This window comes from Molothrus aeneus, chromosome 3, assembly GCF_037042795.1.
Source record: "Molothrus aeneus isolate 106 chromosome 3, BPBGC_Maene_1.0, whole genome shotgun sequence".
Classification (NCBI taxonomy): domain Eukaryota; kingdom Metazoa; phylum Chordata; class Aves; order Passeriformes; family Icteridae; genus Molothrus; species Molothrus aeneus.
Genome location: NC_089648.1, coordinates 70,183,774 through 70,199,507, shown reverse-complemented (window position 1 = coordinate 70,199,507; position 15,734 = coordinate 70,183,774). Strand labels below are relative to the sequence as shown.

At 39.3% G+C, this 15,734-nt stretch overlaps 1 protein-coding gene across 7 annotated transcripts in view; it reads right to left on the bottom strand.

The window, feature by feature from the left end:
• Positions 1-15,734, bottom strand: part of ITSN2 (intersectin 2) — an 80,198-nt gene that overhangs the window by 47,782 nt on the left and 16,682 nt on the right. For all 7 annotated transcript variants that reach the window (XM_066547150.1, XM_066547155.1, XM_066547153.1 and 4 more), the window contains one exon: positions 1,361-1,453. In XM_066547150.1, coding sequence (XP_066403247.1) covers positions 1,361-1,453 — 93 coding nt within the window. The remainder of the gene's footprint in view (positions 1-1,360; positions 1,454-15,734) is intronic.

The following is a 15,734-nucleotide window of genomic DNA, read 5'->3' as shown; positions in this document are numbered from 1 at the left end:
TGAATGAAAATTTAATTCTGCCCCAATTACATATGCAGGAAAGGATAAGAATGCTGTTTCTTTTCTTCTCTATCCCATCTAACCTGAGCCAGTATTGTGTCTCTAGAAAAACTAGGAAAACCATCAAGTTCTAAGTAATATTCTTTTCTGTCAGACAACACTCACAATTTCAGTATTTCAGGAAGGGAGTAGGAACTGTTGTGCAATCTCATACCAAGTTCCACATCAGTTGGTACACATACAAAGCAGGGACAGTGGTGTTTATGCCTACATCTGAGTGAATTATAGATGCTTAGAGCTAAGACTTCAAATTACTCTTTCAGCTCTCTCTTATATTCATACACAAGCTTTTATTTCAACCATTTGCCAAATAAATAACAAAGCCCGCAGATGCAGATGCAGGTAAGAGCCCAGATGTGGCCTGAGGGTAGTTCCTGGCACTGCACAGTTTCCAGCTGGAGGCAAACATCAACCTCCCAGTGCTGTCTGGCCAAAGCAGGAGTTAGGTGCCACTTAGCATGTTCCAAACAGACAACTTTCCACTCTCTCCTCAGTCCTTTCCAGCCCCAGAAGAGGAAAAGCAGGGCCAGTAGAGGAACTAGACAGGGCATTATGGATAGCTGGGAAGGTAGGAGCCGTCAGGGCTGGTCCTTAGTGCCCAGCCACCCACCAAGAATGAGGCATTCTTAAATTAAGACATCTTTGCCAATGAAATTGGGTCTTGATATCAAAAGCAGATTTTAGATTTAAAACCTCCAAGTTGTGAGGTGCATAGCAACGTGACCCAATTGTTTCAGAGGAGACACAGCTGAATGCAACTGGAACTGACAGCAGGCCCTGCAAAATGCCATTAGTCCACCCTGCTGTCAGTTCCTGCTGAAGGCCCAATGGCCCAAATTTCAAGCAGTTGCTAACAAGGACAAGCTGTCAGCATCCCTCTCCCTGCCTCCTCCTCCCAAACAAAGATGTCTAACAGCACAGCATTCTCTCCTCACACTGAGGAGAGCCACTTCTGCTGTGTCTGGTGTCACCTGCCAGAACAGCTACTGGAAGTGCTCCCTGGCAGCCTCCCATGTGAGCACAGATTTCACCTGATCTTCTCTGGTTTCTGAAACTAGACAGAATGGCAGCACACAGTTGGTGGCTGCAGAAGTGACAGGGTTAAACAGAACAGCATTCCCGTGCCAGACTTGAGAGGAACGCTTGTTAAGTTTACTAATAACCTGTGGCTGTTTGCCTGAAGAATATGGTGATTAGTCACACAACAAAGGGCTAGAAATAGGATGCAGTTCTAAAACTGTTCTGCAGAGATAGGTATGCGTACACAGAAGTTAATGTGTAATGCAGAGCTCAGACCAACCTGTAATGAAACCTCCCGTGGGTTTAAGGCTATCAAACTGCTTGTCATGCTTGGCCCGCTCTTCAGAGGTGATGGCCCAGATGTTTGGCCCCCCTGGAAAAAAAAAAACCAAACCAAATCAACAAAAAGCCAGTGAACAACCAAATAGACTGAAAACTTTCAGAAATAAAGCAAGTTACTTGCAAAATAAAAGCTTGGCTTTCTCAAGAGGCAAAGTTAGACACACCCAGCTCCTACCAGCTTGGCAAGGACGTTATGCAACACAAACCTGCTTCCCAGATGTGCAACCCAGCTGAGACAATGCCCCAGCCACACTGCTTCAGCCTGGCTTTCAAACAAGCTCTGTTGTCCTTCAGAGCTGGTGCAGAGCAGTTTCCTGTGGCTGCTGATTGTTTGCAGCCTGGGCAGGATGTGCCTCACCATCCCCTGTGTGAGCCAAACCCTCCCCTGGCTCTCTGGTGAACAAATGGCATTCAGTGCCACCCAGGTTCCCATGCACAGGGTTAGCACCCTCAAGGCTTACACTTGTCTTGGCAGCACTCTAAAAGCAAAATTGGGACGGCTAACAAAGAAATAATTTGGTTTTGTCTGACAAAGAAGTGACATTTTGGGTTGTTTGTTTTTGTTTTGTTTTTTTTTTTAAACAGCATGCAATGTCCACTTCACATTTTTCAATACTTAATGAAGAATAAAATATTACAGCCTGAGAGTAGGAATGAGAAGTTACAGGGAATAACTGTGTTTACAGTGCTGGTAATACCAGGCACAACCAGACAGACTTTCAGAAATGCTGCAACCTGCTGCATAAAGGTCAGGGTGTGCATCCTTTGCAGGAAAAGCAGCTTGCCAGAAATAATTTGGTTTGTTTTTTAAGTAAGTTTTAGTCAGGAAGTTCTTGACAAATATTTAATTTTTCAAATCAATGAATGCAAGAATTAGCCAAAATTCTGAATGGAACCACTCAAAACAGCATTAAAAGGTTATTATATGAAAAACACTTCTAAAATTACATTCTGCTGAGTATTACTACTTCCAAAGAACTGTTAATCTGTTCAAGTGTTTGTATTGCTCCCTAAAAGAGAGTCAAGGGAATAAATAATTCTTCTAATAAGATACAAACAACTTGCTTTAAAAGCCACAGTACTTGGAAAAAAAAAGTTAGCATAAAAGGCTTCCTCTTCCTACATAAACCTTATTTCAAAGCTTTGAATATCCAAAATTTCAAGAGGTTTTTGCACTGTTTTTCAATGTGTAACAGCAAAGTGAAGGGACTAGGAGCTGATATACTTGCCAATACAGACACAGTAACAATGTTAATCATCTCTCATCTTTGTTTATCTACATAAAGAAATACATTTTCCAAAACAGACTTATTTTTTCCTCTTAAGAAGGTCCTGTTAAAACTGTATTTCTCCTTGCATGTGTACAGATTTAATTCTTTACCCTTGCTTCCTTAATAGAGAAAAAAAATAGTTAAAAAGACCAAAACAAAGCAGAAACTCACTGGGGAGATGTATAACAGAAAAGATATGAGGGCATTAGGATACAACCTCTGCACACCTGAATTTGTAGTTTTGCTTCTCTCTCTTGAGGATATACCTTTTTTTTTTTAGTGTGGTGTCAATGAAAGAGTCTTTTTGCTGGTTACATGTGAAATTGCACTTCAAGAACACCTCTCTTTTTTCTTCTGATTAAATAAGTATAAATAAATCTAGATTAGATATTGATAATAAAGTGAAGTAAATCTGAATCAGATGCCTAGAAGTCAATGGACACTGTAAGCATTACTGCAAGACACTAATGAGGACAACTTACACCCTGAGGCAAAAATTAGAGCAGCAGTTAGATTTCTTTAAAGTGCTAATTTTAAGCTAGAAATGGGAAGTGCTTAAGATGTCGTTGTGATTATAGAAATTATCTCGAACAGATGAAAAAATGCTCCTAAAGCTTCCAGCAGCAACTTCAGAGAGATTGACTATTTTTTTGAAGACAAAATATTAAAAGCATTACATTTTCCTTCTATTAAATACCCCTGTTTGAACATCTTTTGAAGCAGATAGCTGCAACACTCCTCAGCTTTTTAAAATCAATGACAGAATGATTAAGACCACCATAAAATAATCACATGGTCAGTGGCTACAGAGTGATAAAAACACAGTAACAATTTCTTGACTGGAGTTATGACCATCACCATGGCCCCTCTAGAGAATCCAATTTACGTTGTAAGGCAACTTTTGTTTACATAAGCAGTTTCTTACTTATCTCTCACAGATTGAGCAAGAAAATGGCAATCAACCTTGAAAATCTCACATATTTCTGTATTCAAGAGTTGCTTTACTATCTGGTAAACTATATTTCCTCTCCAATTATGAAATTCAGCATTCTACACAGCATTGTCTCAAATGTGCTAAAACCTTGCATGTCAGCAAATCCCCAAATTCACACCTGTAGCTGCATGATGATTAAAATCTCATTCAACAAGTGATTCAAGATCCACATTCACCCTTCATTCTCATTTTTGCCTTCCTTAACACATCCAATAACACTGCTCTTTTTTGCACACTTGGTATTTGGCACACTTTTATCTCTGGACCTACATCTGCAAGGTTCTTTCTGTTCCATGCCTGTGATTCAGTCCAACACCCCTGCAAGGAGCAGGAACATCCTTATCCAGCCCAGGTGGCTCAGAGCCTCATCCAGCCTGGCCTGGGACACTCCCAGGGATGAGGCAGCGACAGCTTCTCTGGGCAGCCTGTGCCAGGGCCCCATCACCCTTGTAGGAAAATTCTACCTTACATCTATTTGAAATCTACAATTTTTAATTGAAAACCATCACCCCTTCTCCTATCTCAACAGGTCCTGCTAAAGCGTTTTCCCCCACCTTTCTTATAGGCTTCCTTTAAGGGCTAAAGAGCCCAGAAAGGTCTCTCTGGAGCCTTCTCCAGGTTGAACAACCCCAAGTTTCTTGCAAGTATAAATTTTATTTTAAAAAATTAATCTTTGACTAAAACCACATTATTATATCAACAAATGCTTCTACAGCCTTCCACTACAGTCCTAGTGAGTCAGTGCAAGCAGCTGTCATGGAACAATGATAACTACAAATATTATCAAAAGCACTTTGTGGGAATGTTTCAAGGAACTGAAAACACCAACCTGCTATTAAATATTGAATTTATTTTCAACAGTAAGAAAAATTTCAGATTCTCACTTTCCCTAAGGACAGAGACTGAGAGTCTTACTTTTTTGGTGATTAATTCCATAAAGATATGCTCTCTGATCGTTTCTTTATAGGCATGGAAGAAAATGCAGTAAGTTTTAAAATCCAATGTATAAAAAACCAGAGTTTTAAAAATATAAATATTCATAGCAGGAATTAGGATCTAGAGAACAGCACACTTTTAAGTCAGCACACCACTCCCAGTGAAATTTTAGTGCTTGTCTATAACTGAAGAAAGGCCCAGAAAATTAAGTTTTATCCTAACATCACTTGAGAGGGTGTCTGCCATCTGCAGCCTGAACTAGAACAGGTCATTGTTTTCTGAATAGAGGCTAATAACTGTTGGACAATGAAAGTATTTGTGTAAAATAATAATTAAAAAAAAATTAAAAACCCATTGCTTTTGGTAGGGATTCACAGTGAATGCAGTCAAACCCCACCCACACTTATTATTTAAAGGATTCACTGTTTTTTTTCAACTCCCACCCCATATGCCACAGAAACAAGATAAACAGCACAGCACAAGAGGGAAGGCTAAAGCACTGTCAATGATTGTATTTAGCTAATCAGGTGCTCACAGCACTTTTGATGGTGCCCTTGGTGACACAATTAAGAAAAGTAAAATTTGTGTACAGAAAAGCTCATATGAAGATTTCTCAAAAGCTCATATGAAGATTTCTCAAAATAGCATGTGAAAATACCATACCAGTCTATCTGAAATAAACACTTTCAACAATGGGACTCACAAGGTCTTGGCAATTCCACAAAGCACATCACAGCACAATTCTCCAAAGTAATTGTTGTATTTACCTATATAGTACAACCAAGACCATCACAAAAACTCAGCCAAAATTAGTCTGCAACTCGGTTCTCCTGTGCCATCACCATCAAATCATGCTACAATCCTCACAAACACTGTGTTTGCTACCCAAAACAACCACAAGTGGTAAAAATGGACACTCAGTGCAACTGCTGAGAGAAGTTACACTGCCTGGTTTACACACAACCACGTCCTGGGCATGCTGTGATGAAGGGAAGATATTCCTTTCCTGGGAAAGGCAAAACTGCAGGAGGAGTCAAACATCTGCCACCCAAGATGTATCATCCAAACTGATCTGGCTTAGCTCAGCCATTTTTTGCACTAACACACCTTCAGTTCCAGGGTTGAGAAATGTCTTGCCTGTAAACCAGATCAAATGAACTCTGCATAGAGAAATTGCTGTTCTTCTTCCATCCACATGGCCCCAGTCCTCACTCATGGCAAGTCATGAATCACAAACCAAACTGCAGGGTCTGCTCCTCACAGCCCTCTCTGACCACAGGATGGGCAAGAGGCAGGAATCTCCTTGATGGAGCAGTGCTGAACTTTTGGCTGCCCAAGCAGCAGTGAGCTACAATGTGTAAAATCAGATTTTACAGATCAGTTCCCCACCAGAAATCAAAATACAGTTGCTACTACATGCTCCCATGAGAGGCTTTGCTGCTGACAAGGAATAGTACATTACTTTTCTGACTCAGCTTAAATTTTCTGGGCATTTTCGACATCTAAGTCATTTTTCCCAACTGTAGCTGATAAAATTTTGGAGGGGAAAAACAGTGCAATCTCTCTGACAAGAAGATATTAATTCATTATTCTTCAAAACAGAGTACTTTAGAATCTTACAACTTCATACATGAAGCCAACACTGTATTTGACTACCCTGCATTTTTAGGAATCAAAACTCAAGACATGGTGAACCAGAGAGATTTTCCCCACAAAGATTTTGCCTAGAACAGAGTAACTACTGTCTTCACCTGCTCTTTTTGCTCATGAAAAACCACAAGTCTACCTTAATAAGACTTCTGGAAGACAGAGGCCAAGTTTTCTTTCTTTCCTAGAGAAGGCTGGTACTTTCAGAGAAGACAATAAATGTCAGCACTGGCAATTGTTTTCGATATCCAATATTGGAAACCTGGACTTCACATCCAGGTATGTCTCCACAGATTCCCTACTCCAAAACAGAAAACCAACAGTGAAAAGTCCTTTACTTGCCCACTCTAAAACTCCACAACACATTCAAGAGTTCAATGTCACATGTGGAACCTGCCCCTGTGGGATGACAAAGACCCAAACACCCAAAGCTAAACACACTTTGAACTTCACTGTCAAGACTTCTCTGAAGACGAGAAAATACAGACAGACCTCCCTTTCATGTAACAGGTATTTCTGCAATACCATGTGGCAGCACTCACAGTTTTCTATTATTGGAAACTAGTGACTATGCTGTTGATTTGATATCTTCAGTTCCTTTAAGTTCATTTTAAATAAAATACACCTCTTTAGGTGAGAGAAGGGAGGTCTGCTTATGGCAGGATCACAGCATTTCAGGAAAGCTCCAGAAATGTCTTTACAGCATTGCATCAGACAGATAACCTTCTGAATAAAATAAAGGACTTGCTTTGATGGGCTGCCAACATCAAAAGGGAAACAAACACTGTTCTTCCCTTAAAACAGTAAATCACCATTGAAAGAGAGGGGAGAAAAGAAAGTGCAGCCATAGAAGAAAAGTAAATAGAATTGAAAATGCTCTGTTAAGACCCCTGCCACTGGTTAGTCCTGCCCATAGGCAAAGGGTACAGAGAGAAAAGCAAGATAACTGATAAGGAAAAACCATAGGACATTTCTCACATTCTCCAGAATATCTTTGTTTCTCACTCACAGGCATTGCTTGTTTTTCTCTAATAAAAACTATGCTCCTATGACCTACAAAGTTAATTAACTCCATAGAGATAATAAACCTAAAATGAAAGAGCATTCCTTGTACATGAAAGTCATGAGGATCATACCATCACCTCTGTAACCATCAAAAAAACTAGCATGAAGCTTCATAATGACCTTAAATAAATATTTATCCCTGTGTTTAAAGAGAGGGAAATTTCAGCACAGACATGCAGCAACGTGCCTCAAGCTGTATAACAAGGGGTTTTCCTTAATGCAACCAGCAATCACATTACAGTCTCCTATTAGGAGCCTCCAGAGACTTGTCTGGTCGAGGACAAATTTGGATTAATCTAATAATTCCAGTCTTTCTGTGTTTGCAGATAAGTTTACCACAGAGGCATTTATCACAGATTTGATTTAACACTCCCAACTGAGATGTTGAATCAGGCTTCTAATTTTTCCTTGGTGGTGAGTAAACACTCCAGGAGTCTGAAAATACACAGAACATTTTACCATTAGTCTGAATTTGAGATTCTTTATCAGTGTTATTGCTATTTTCAATATTTGCTTTTCTCCTTCACTGTTAATTCCATATCTCTAACAGGAGAAAAATTACTAATAATCAGCATTTATCCTTATTTAGGTGTGCTAATGTGTATGAACTACTGCTGTGGAAGCTTTGGGTCCATCCCAAAGCATCACCTGCTCTTCCTTGAGGTTTGCACCTGCTCTTCTCAGCTTCCACAATCTCAGGCCATCACAATACATACATTAATCCCCAATTACTCATCCTACCAGAAATACTCCATGGAGGCTCTCATTTTTATTAAGCAACACCAAGGCAGCTGCCAGAGGAAAAGGGTATCTATTTCTGTGCTTAACTGTAACTTCAGCAACTTCTTTTTGTGTGCACATAGATAAAAGGAAAAATTTGTAGCTAAAGAATGTTCAGTACAGGGAAACGTGATTCTCCTTCAATTTTGTAATGTCTATATTTACAAGAATTGTGCCCACTGAAGCCAAGAGATTTTTTAAAGATTTTCAAGCACCTCTTGCACAGCTGGTACCTGCAGACAGGTTGTTAAATAGTGTCAGGCACATGCAAGGCTACAAGATTTGGCCAAGAAAAGTTTGTCTAATTGTAGAGCAAAGTTACAGAAATGGGGACAAAGCAACAGCAGTCACATTGCATTTTTAGAGTACAATTAATATTCTTTGCATTATGTACAGAATTTCCAGATATTTGGTACACTGGGAACTCTCAGGTTGGACAGTTCACTGAAATCAAATACTGAGCTTGTTTAAACTATCCACTTGCTCCTGTGAGATGTGGTGCAGAATTCTGCCTGGAGATCTTGTCACTGGCAGCCCCCACTCTGCTACACAAAATCCATCCATAAAGGAGGAACATCAGAACACAGGACACCCCGTGCCACACAGTGATCCCAATGTAGAAACATAATCCATGCTTTCAGGAGGAGTATAGTCCCTAAAACAATTTAGAGATACATAATAGTGTAATCCATGCTAACAATTCTTTTCTGAACTCTACAGCACACTTGGCTATTCCAAAGCACTTAAAGTATCAGTTTATAATAGCAGGATAGTATTTCTATACTTTATAAATATCACAGAATCTTTTCGCTCATTAAGGCTATCCATTTTCAGAAGATAATTTTTTATTAAATTATTGCCAATTCCACTGAAGCACTAAAAAAAAGAGAACAAAAAACCCAAAAAACCACCAAAAAAACAAAACAAAAAAACCCCAAAAAAACCAAATAACAAAAAAACCATACCACCCTCAACAACAACAAACCTACACCAAGGAAGAAAAATACTGAAAAACAAAAAAAAAGTAAAGTTTCGTTAATGTAAAAGTACATCAGGAAATGTGTGCTAGAAATGTGTATAAACTATTCTGAACTGCAAATCAATATGCTACCCTTTACACAAGTTTTCTGTAAAGTTTTTGACAATTCATTCTATAGTGTGTTTTTTAAGTTTCATTGAAGCAAGTTTCCTACATCTCATCAAAAAGTGCAATCACTGTAAAACACAATGTTGGTAAACTCATGTTTTGTTCTTAAAAGTTAATTAACTTTGTCTTTCCTTACATGAAGACGTTGGCACACAGAGCTGGGCTTAACCTAAGCCTTTGCCAGATTTAGATTCAATACCAGCAATTAATATAAAATTATTTTCTGCCTGATTCTGGAGAAACAATGGCAGTGAAACCAACCATAGTTGCTGAGTTACACTGCTGCAGCACATGAAACAAGCCCATTCTTTTAGCCTGACAGCTCTGTCTGTGCCCAGAATCACAGAACCACAGAGTCATTTAGGTTGGAAAAGACCTTTAAGATCACGGAGTCCAGCCATCAACCCAGCACTGCCAAGCCCAGCACTAAACCATGTCCCTCAGTGCCACATTTACAGGTCTTTTAAATGCCCACAGGGATGATGACTCCAGCACTGCCCTGGGCAGCCTGTCTAATGCTTGACAACCCTTTCAGGAAAGAAATTTTTTCCACTATTCAATCTAAATCTCGCCTGGTACAACTTGAAGCCACTTTGCCTTGTCCTGTCATTTGTTACTAGTGAACAGAGCCCTACCCCACCTGGCTGTCCCCTCCTGTCAGGAGCTGTGCAGAGCCAGAAGGTCCCCCCTGAGCCTCCTTTTCTCCAGGCTGAGCCCCTTTCTCAGCTCTCTCAGCTGCTCCTCATCAGACCTGTGCTCCAGAGCCTTCCCCAGCTCCCTTCCCTTCCTTGGACACGCTCCAGACCCTCAATGTCCTTCCTGAACTGCACACAGGATTTGAGGCACATCCTCTCCAGTGCCCAGCACAGGAATGGTCATTTTCCTAAACCTGCAATTCATACTTTTGGATGGATTTTAGAAATGGTAAGAAGAGAGGAAAAAAGTCACACCAACAAAGTCTTTCCAATGGAAGGTATGAAAAGGTCAAGTAAGCAATATTATCATGGCATAATATAATCATACTTTGCTAAATTCTCCAGCTTTAAGCCCTGCCTCCATTTGCTTTTAAGGTAAGCAAACCTCCAGCTGACAGAATCCATGGCTCTCCTTCCCAGCCTGACACAGGAGATTGAAGGGATGCTTACCCTTCAGTTAAGGACAAGTCAGAAGCTTTTTCGAGTAAACTCATCAACCTGTATTGTAACAAAGCCTTCCAGGAGAAAAATAAAAATTTTTAGTTACCATGTTTGTGGAAAAAGATCACCAGAGCTTAGACAAATTATTTCTAATCCTGGAAACTGGTGCTTTATGCTGCTGCTGCTCACCAGCATTCACAAAACAACCCTATGACTTAATTAAAATTTTACAAAAGAACAATTTGTTTAATTATTGTCTAGCAAATCTCTGTGGAGTGCAGCAAAACTAATAAGATTCAGGTGAGTTTCCATCTGTGGCAGCCAATAAATCTTTCTGCACCAGGAGAAATGCAGGCAGTAAAAATACCAGGGAAGAGGATGCAAAGTGAACCTTGAAATTAGGTGTGGTAAAGGAAATTATTCTCCCATGAAGACATACACTGACAAGATCAGAACAGAATTCTGTTTCAGGAATATTAGGTCCTTTCCAGTAATTTTTGTAGTTCTCATCACTATCTGGCCATTAGACTAAAAACCACATTTCTGGGTTCTCAGAGCTGAGGAGGAAGTCTGGGACCAGGAGGAAGGCTGATGGGTTATCTTTGCAATGAAGAACTGGGACACAGACTTGAAAGAGGAGAGGAAAACAGACGAACAAAAAAAATATCCCCAAAAAATTAAACAGGAAGGGTGGGATAGAAGAAAAAATGAAGAGGCATTTCCTGAATGATCTTGGAATAAAATAAAAATAGGAGATAATTCAGGAAACAAAACACAGTAACAGTCCTTCCAGCAGAGACTGAATATCCCCCCAGCTGATATCCCAGCACAGTGACAGTGTGAGCCACGCATGTGGTGGTGCTGCTCCAGGATGTCTCCTCAGCCCCAGCGCAGCTCCTGAACCAGAGAACTGCCTCATTACTAGAAGGAAAATCCACCTATCTCTAATGATTTAAGGAATCCAAGACCTTTTGTCATCCACAGCTTCCTACAGCTTACACTGTTTTATCTGACACAGTGCAAAGTGCTCTGTATGACTGAGATCTATGGTACTTTCATCTGATACTGGATAATCCTTGTGTTAGCAGAGAGTAATTACCATTCCCTTGCCTGAAAAACAATGGATGACCTTGGGAAGGTGACATCTGTATTTTCCACCATCCCCACCCTTTCATTTCCAAGCTGAAATGTCCTAGTCAATTCAATTAATCCACATATGGAAGCTGTTCTGTATCTTTAATCATTCCTGTTACCCTCCTCCTTGTAACTTCTAGTCCTGGCAGAAAGAAAAAATGAAGGGGAAACGAAGGAAACACAAAGGAAACAGAAATAAGAGAGTTTGCTCAAACAGTTCTCCTTAGAAGGATAAATTACTAATTAGCAGAACCTGCCAACTATATCCAGCACACATACAACATTACTTTCCTAGCACACAGGGGGGGTTGATTTGAAATATAATAAATATAAAACTGCTTCATTTATGTTCATACAACCATTGGTATCAGTTTATATCATATCAATATATATATATATATATATATATATATAAAAGTTTATATCATAGTCCCTAATCCTGCCTTGCCAGCAGGCTCACAGGGACAGTTAGGGGCTAGAATTTGGAACAGAATTCTTCCCTGAGTATTACAGTTGTTACAGTTTCTTAGTTGCCAGAAACCACTGATTTAGCAAGCCTCTTGAGCCAAAAAAAGCCCCAAAGGGAAAGGAAAAAAAAAAAAAGGCAGCAACCATTTAATAGCCATGGCACAGATCTTTCCTCCTCAAGTTTTGATTCCATGTTTCCAAAAGATCTTAAAGACAGTGAGTCCTAAAAATGAGTTGTAAGTTGTTCACCATGTTAAACAAACTACCAAACCAACAAACAAACCCACTTTCTTCTGCTAGCCTTAAACTCAATAATTTCCCTACATATCATGTTGCTTTGCAGCTATGAAAAAATACAGTGAATATTCCTTCCCTTGTTAGCATTTTCTATACTGTTATGGCTTTACAGGTTTTTAGCTGTCTCTAAAAAACAACCTAAACTATCCTTAGCTGTCTCTAAACTAAACTAAGCAACTCTCATCCGTTAGTCTCACTTAGCACAGGAGCCACAATCTCTCTGTGGCCACCTTTTTCACAGGTATCCTTACTTTGAGTTTATTTCCTTTTGTTTAACAGATTCTGGCAGCTACAGAGTGGACCATTTCCAGAAAAGGGAGCTTGGTGAATGTTATCTTCAGGCCAGGTTAAAAAGGACTGTCTGTGTATTTCTTAATCCAATCTGAGTACAGAGTACATGAGAAATAAGAGGAGAGACTCTGCTGGCCTTCCAACCCACATCATCTCCATCAGAAACAGTTTATACACTAACTCACACCTGTAAATTTTATTTCCCCAAGCCTGAGGATTTCCTGTGAGACACTGAGCTACAGAAGCACTATTATTTGTTTCACAACAAATTTCACTTGTAGCTGGTAAGAAAAAATAAGTGTACCCTTTTCAGTACAGTTATACAAGTACCAACACACACTGTAGCAGGTGCAGAGCTTCACAGCAGTGAAACCAGGACTTTTCAGGAAAGATCTGTTTCCTACAGAAACAACTGTGCTGCAGAGATCATGGTTCAATGCTAAATCATGGTTATGAGAAGAAATGTAGGAGAAAATGTTGGTGCATAATTTAAAAATATACCACGTCTTATTTATATTTACATAGATATAAAAACTTTTAAGCAAATTACTTCAGGAAGAAGTAAAAGAGCAGCAAAAGTTCTTGATATTCATTTAACCTTACCTGTTCTTGAGACTTGCATACAGAGAACCTCACATCCAACTAAAGCACAAATGTTTTTAGCTTATTAAAACACCTTCTCTGAAGATAGCCAGTATGAATGCTAGTCCCATGGCCACTGACATTCTTTCAGCTTTCCAGGGTTTCACCTCTTGCAGCTCACTCAGTGATGGTTTAAAGCTACTGTCCCATTGTCAGAAAAACAACAGATGTCCCAAAGAACTGATGCAGTACACTGGAAAGCCTGAACACACAAGATTCCTAATTAAAGTAATAGGCATTATATAAATATATCTGACAGACCACAATGCCTGAAAAATGTGTTTGTTCTTGCCATTATAATTAGTGGGCTAAACCTGAACTCATTCTGCCAATACTGATTAGTATTGTCTGTGGCCTGCTCAAAGTGATGATCACAGATGATTTGGAATTTAGTAGATGTTTAGATGGTGCCACTTCACACAATGCTCATCAACCCTAAATTGCAACAATCACATGAAGTGGCTTATCAGAGTAATGTATTTCACAAACCTGGGAGTTAAACCTTCAAGGAAATGAACATTTTAACAGTCAAAGCACTTTGAAACTTGGCCATGTATTAGATTTATGTTATCTCAACTAACCTTCAGCCTTCTGCTCCATTTTGGGAAAGTATTTGTAGATTTTCTTCTGTTTTTTTGTTTGGGGTTTTATATGCTTTGAAGAAAAAACATCAGGAAGTCTCTCTGACATCCAAAATGAATAAAGAAGCTTACATTATTGTATTAGTGTTCCAGACAAAAACCATCCTGGGTTTCCCACTCAATGAAAACTTACCTCATAAAAGCTAACACATGATAATAACAAAATGAAATCTTAGCAAGACAAAACTATAGGCCTAAAGTAAGCTAACAGCTCAAGATCTAACACTAATCTTCATTATTATCTAATTCTTCATTACATTTTAGGAGCACTGGATTGGAAAGGACTTCCAAGGTCACCATGTGCAGACTGCTGCTTCTCCAAGAAACTCTAATACATTAATTCCTTCCTAAAATGCGACTTCTGCCTTAAGGCACTCAGATTTCCTCCTTGACCATGGTCCAGAATGTCACTGCTGACAGAACCATTCCCATTTCCAGATCAACTGCATCAACAGCTGCTTCATCTCCATTTACCCCTGTGCTAACACTGTACTTAAAGATAAGTTTGTTTCCCTCCTTAATGTTGTTCTTCCTTGTAAGAAGAAATAAAGAGCAAATTTATTTACTGAGTAGGAAATGCAATAAAATTAAAATTTAAACCCAAAACAAAACAGTAAGCTTTTATCTGGGCAGGTTAACAAAGGCAATCCCTTTATTCTTTCTCAGCACTTTAATTACACTGAAGCCCAGCTTTGTATCTATTTCACTCCCTGGGTTCTTTTGCCCCCCTCTTAAGCAGATAACCCAAATTCTACCCTCTAACCCACAACATGCCTCAGCAGGGCCTGAAGCAAAACACACAGCACTCCTGATTTCATCCACCACATTTTAGGATGCATTTCCTTTCCCTCAAATCACATAATGACTACGTGATCCTCTAACACATCCGGTTTCTTCCTCGTTAGTCACAGCCAGCACACAGCAGAAATTCTTCTAGCCCATAATGGTATGGCTAAAAAGCTATTTGAAGTCAGCACAGCAGAAATGTGATGAAATTTAACCAACGATATGCAGCCCATACTGTATAATTCTGGCTAGAAAATTACTCCAGAGTTTGTCATCTTCCAATTTAACCAGCATATGTTTTCTTTTTACTGATGATATTGCCATAAATAACCACTAAGACTGGCATCATGATAAAATCCAAGACAAATAACATGACTACAACAGTCTGCTCTAAAACTTGCATTTTCTTTCCCTTTTAGCCATTTATTTCTCTAATGAAATCCAACCATGGGATCTGTTACATGTTTTCTACAAAACTCAGGTATTGAAGAAGGCACAAAGTACAACATTCCCTTGTTAAAACCCATTTCCATTTACTCTATTTAACATACACCTCCATTTTTTCCTTCTAAGATCTCCTCTTACATCCTCCATGTGAATCATATTATGCTCACAATTAAATATAAATAAGACACCTTGTATTCTGAAACCCTACAGCACTATTTCTGACTTACAAGATTAAAGAAAACATATAATATGGCAGACACACGGGAAATCCAATTTTTTGCAGGGTGTGTGACAGTGGAAGATAAACACCCCTCTGACTTGAGCATATGAATTTTGCTCCATATCAACTGACACCACTGCCCTCACCAAGAGGAAGCTTTAATTCATAAATAAAGACAGAGAAAAGATTTGCTCTTGTCTTACAGTTTCTTTCCCTTTCCTACTTTTAGATGGGAGAACAACTTCTGATATTTGTTTTGCAAGGTCTAATTCAGCTTTGTGTCTTTATCTACACTTGTTGACATTCAAGTCTACAGTTTCCATATCTACAGGGCACACAAGGTGAAGAGTCAGGTTGCACTCAAGCAGCTTTCAATTGAACTCTGATGACCAGAGTTGATCCTAATTCAA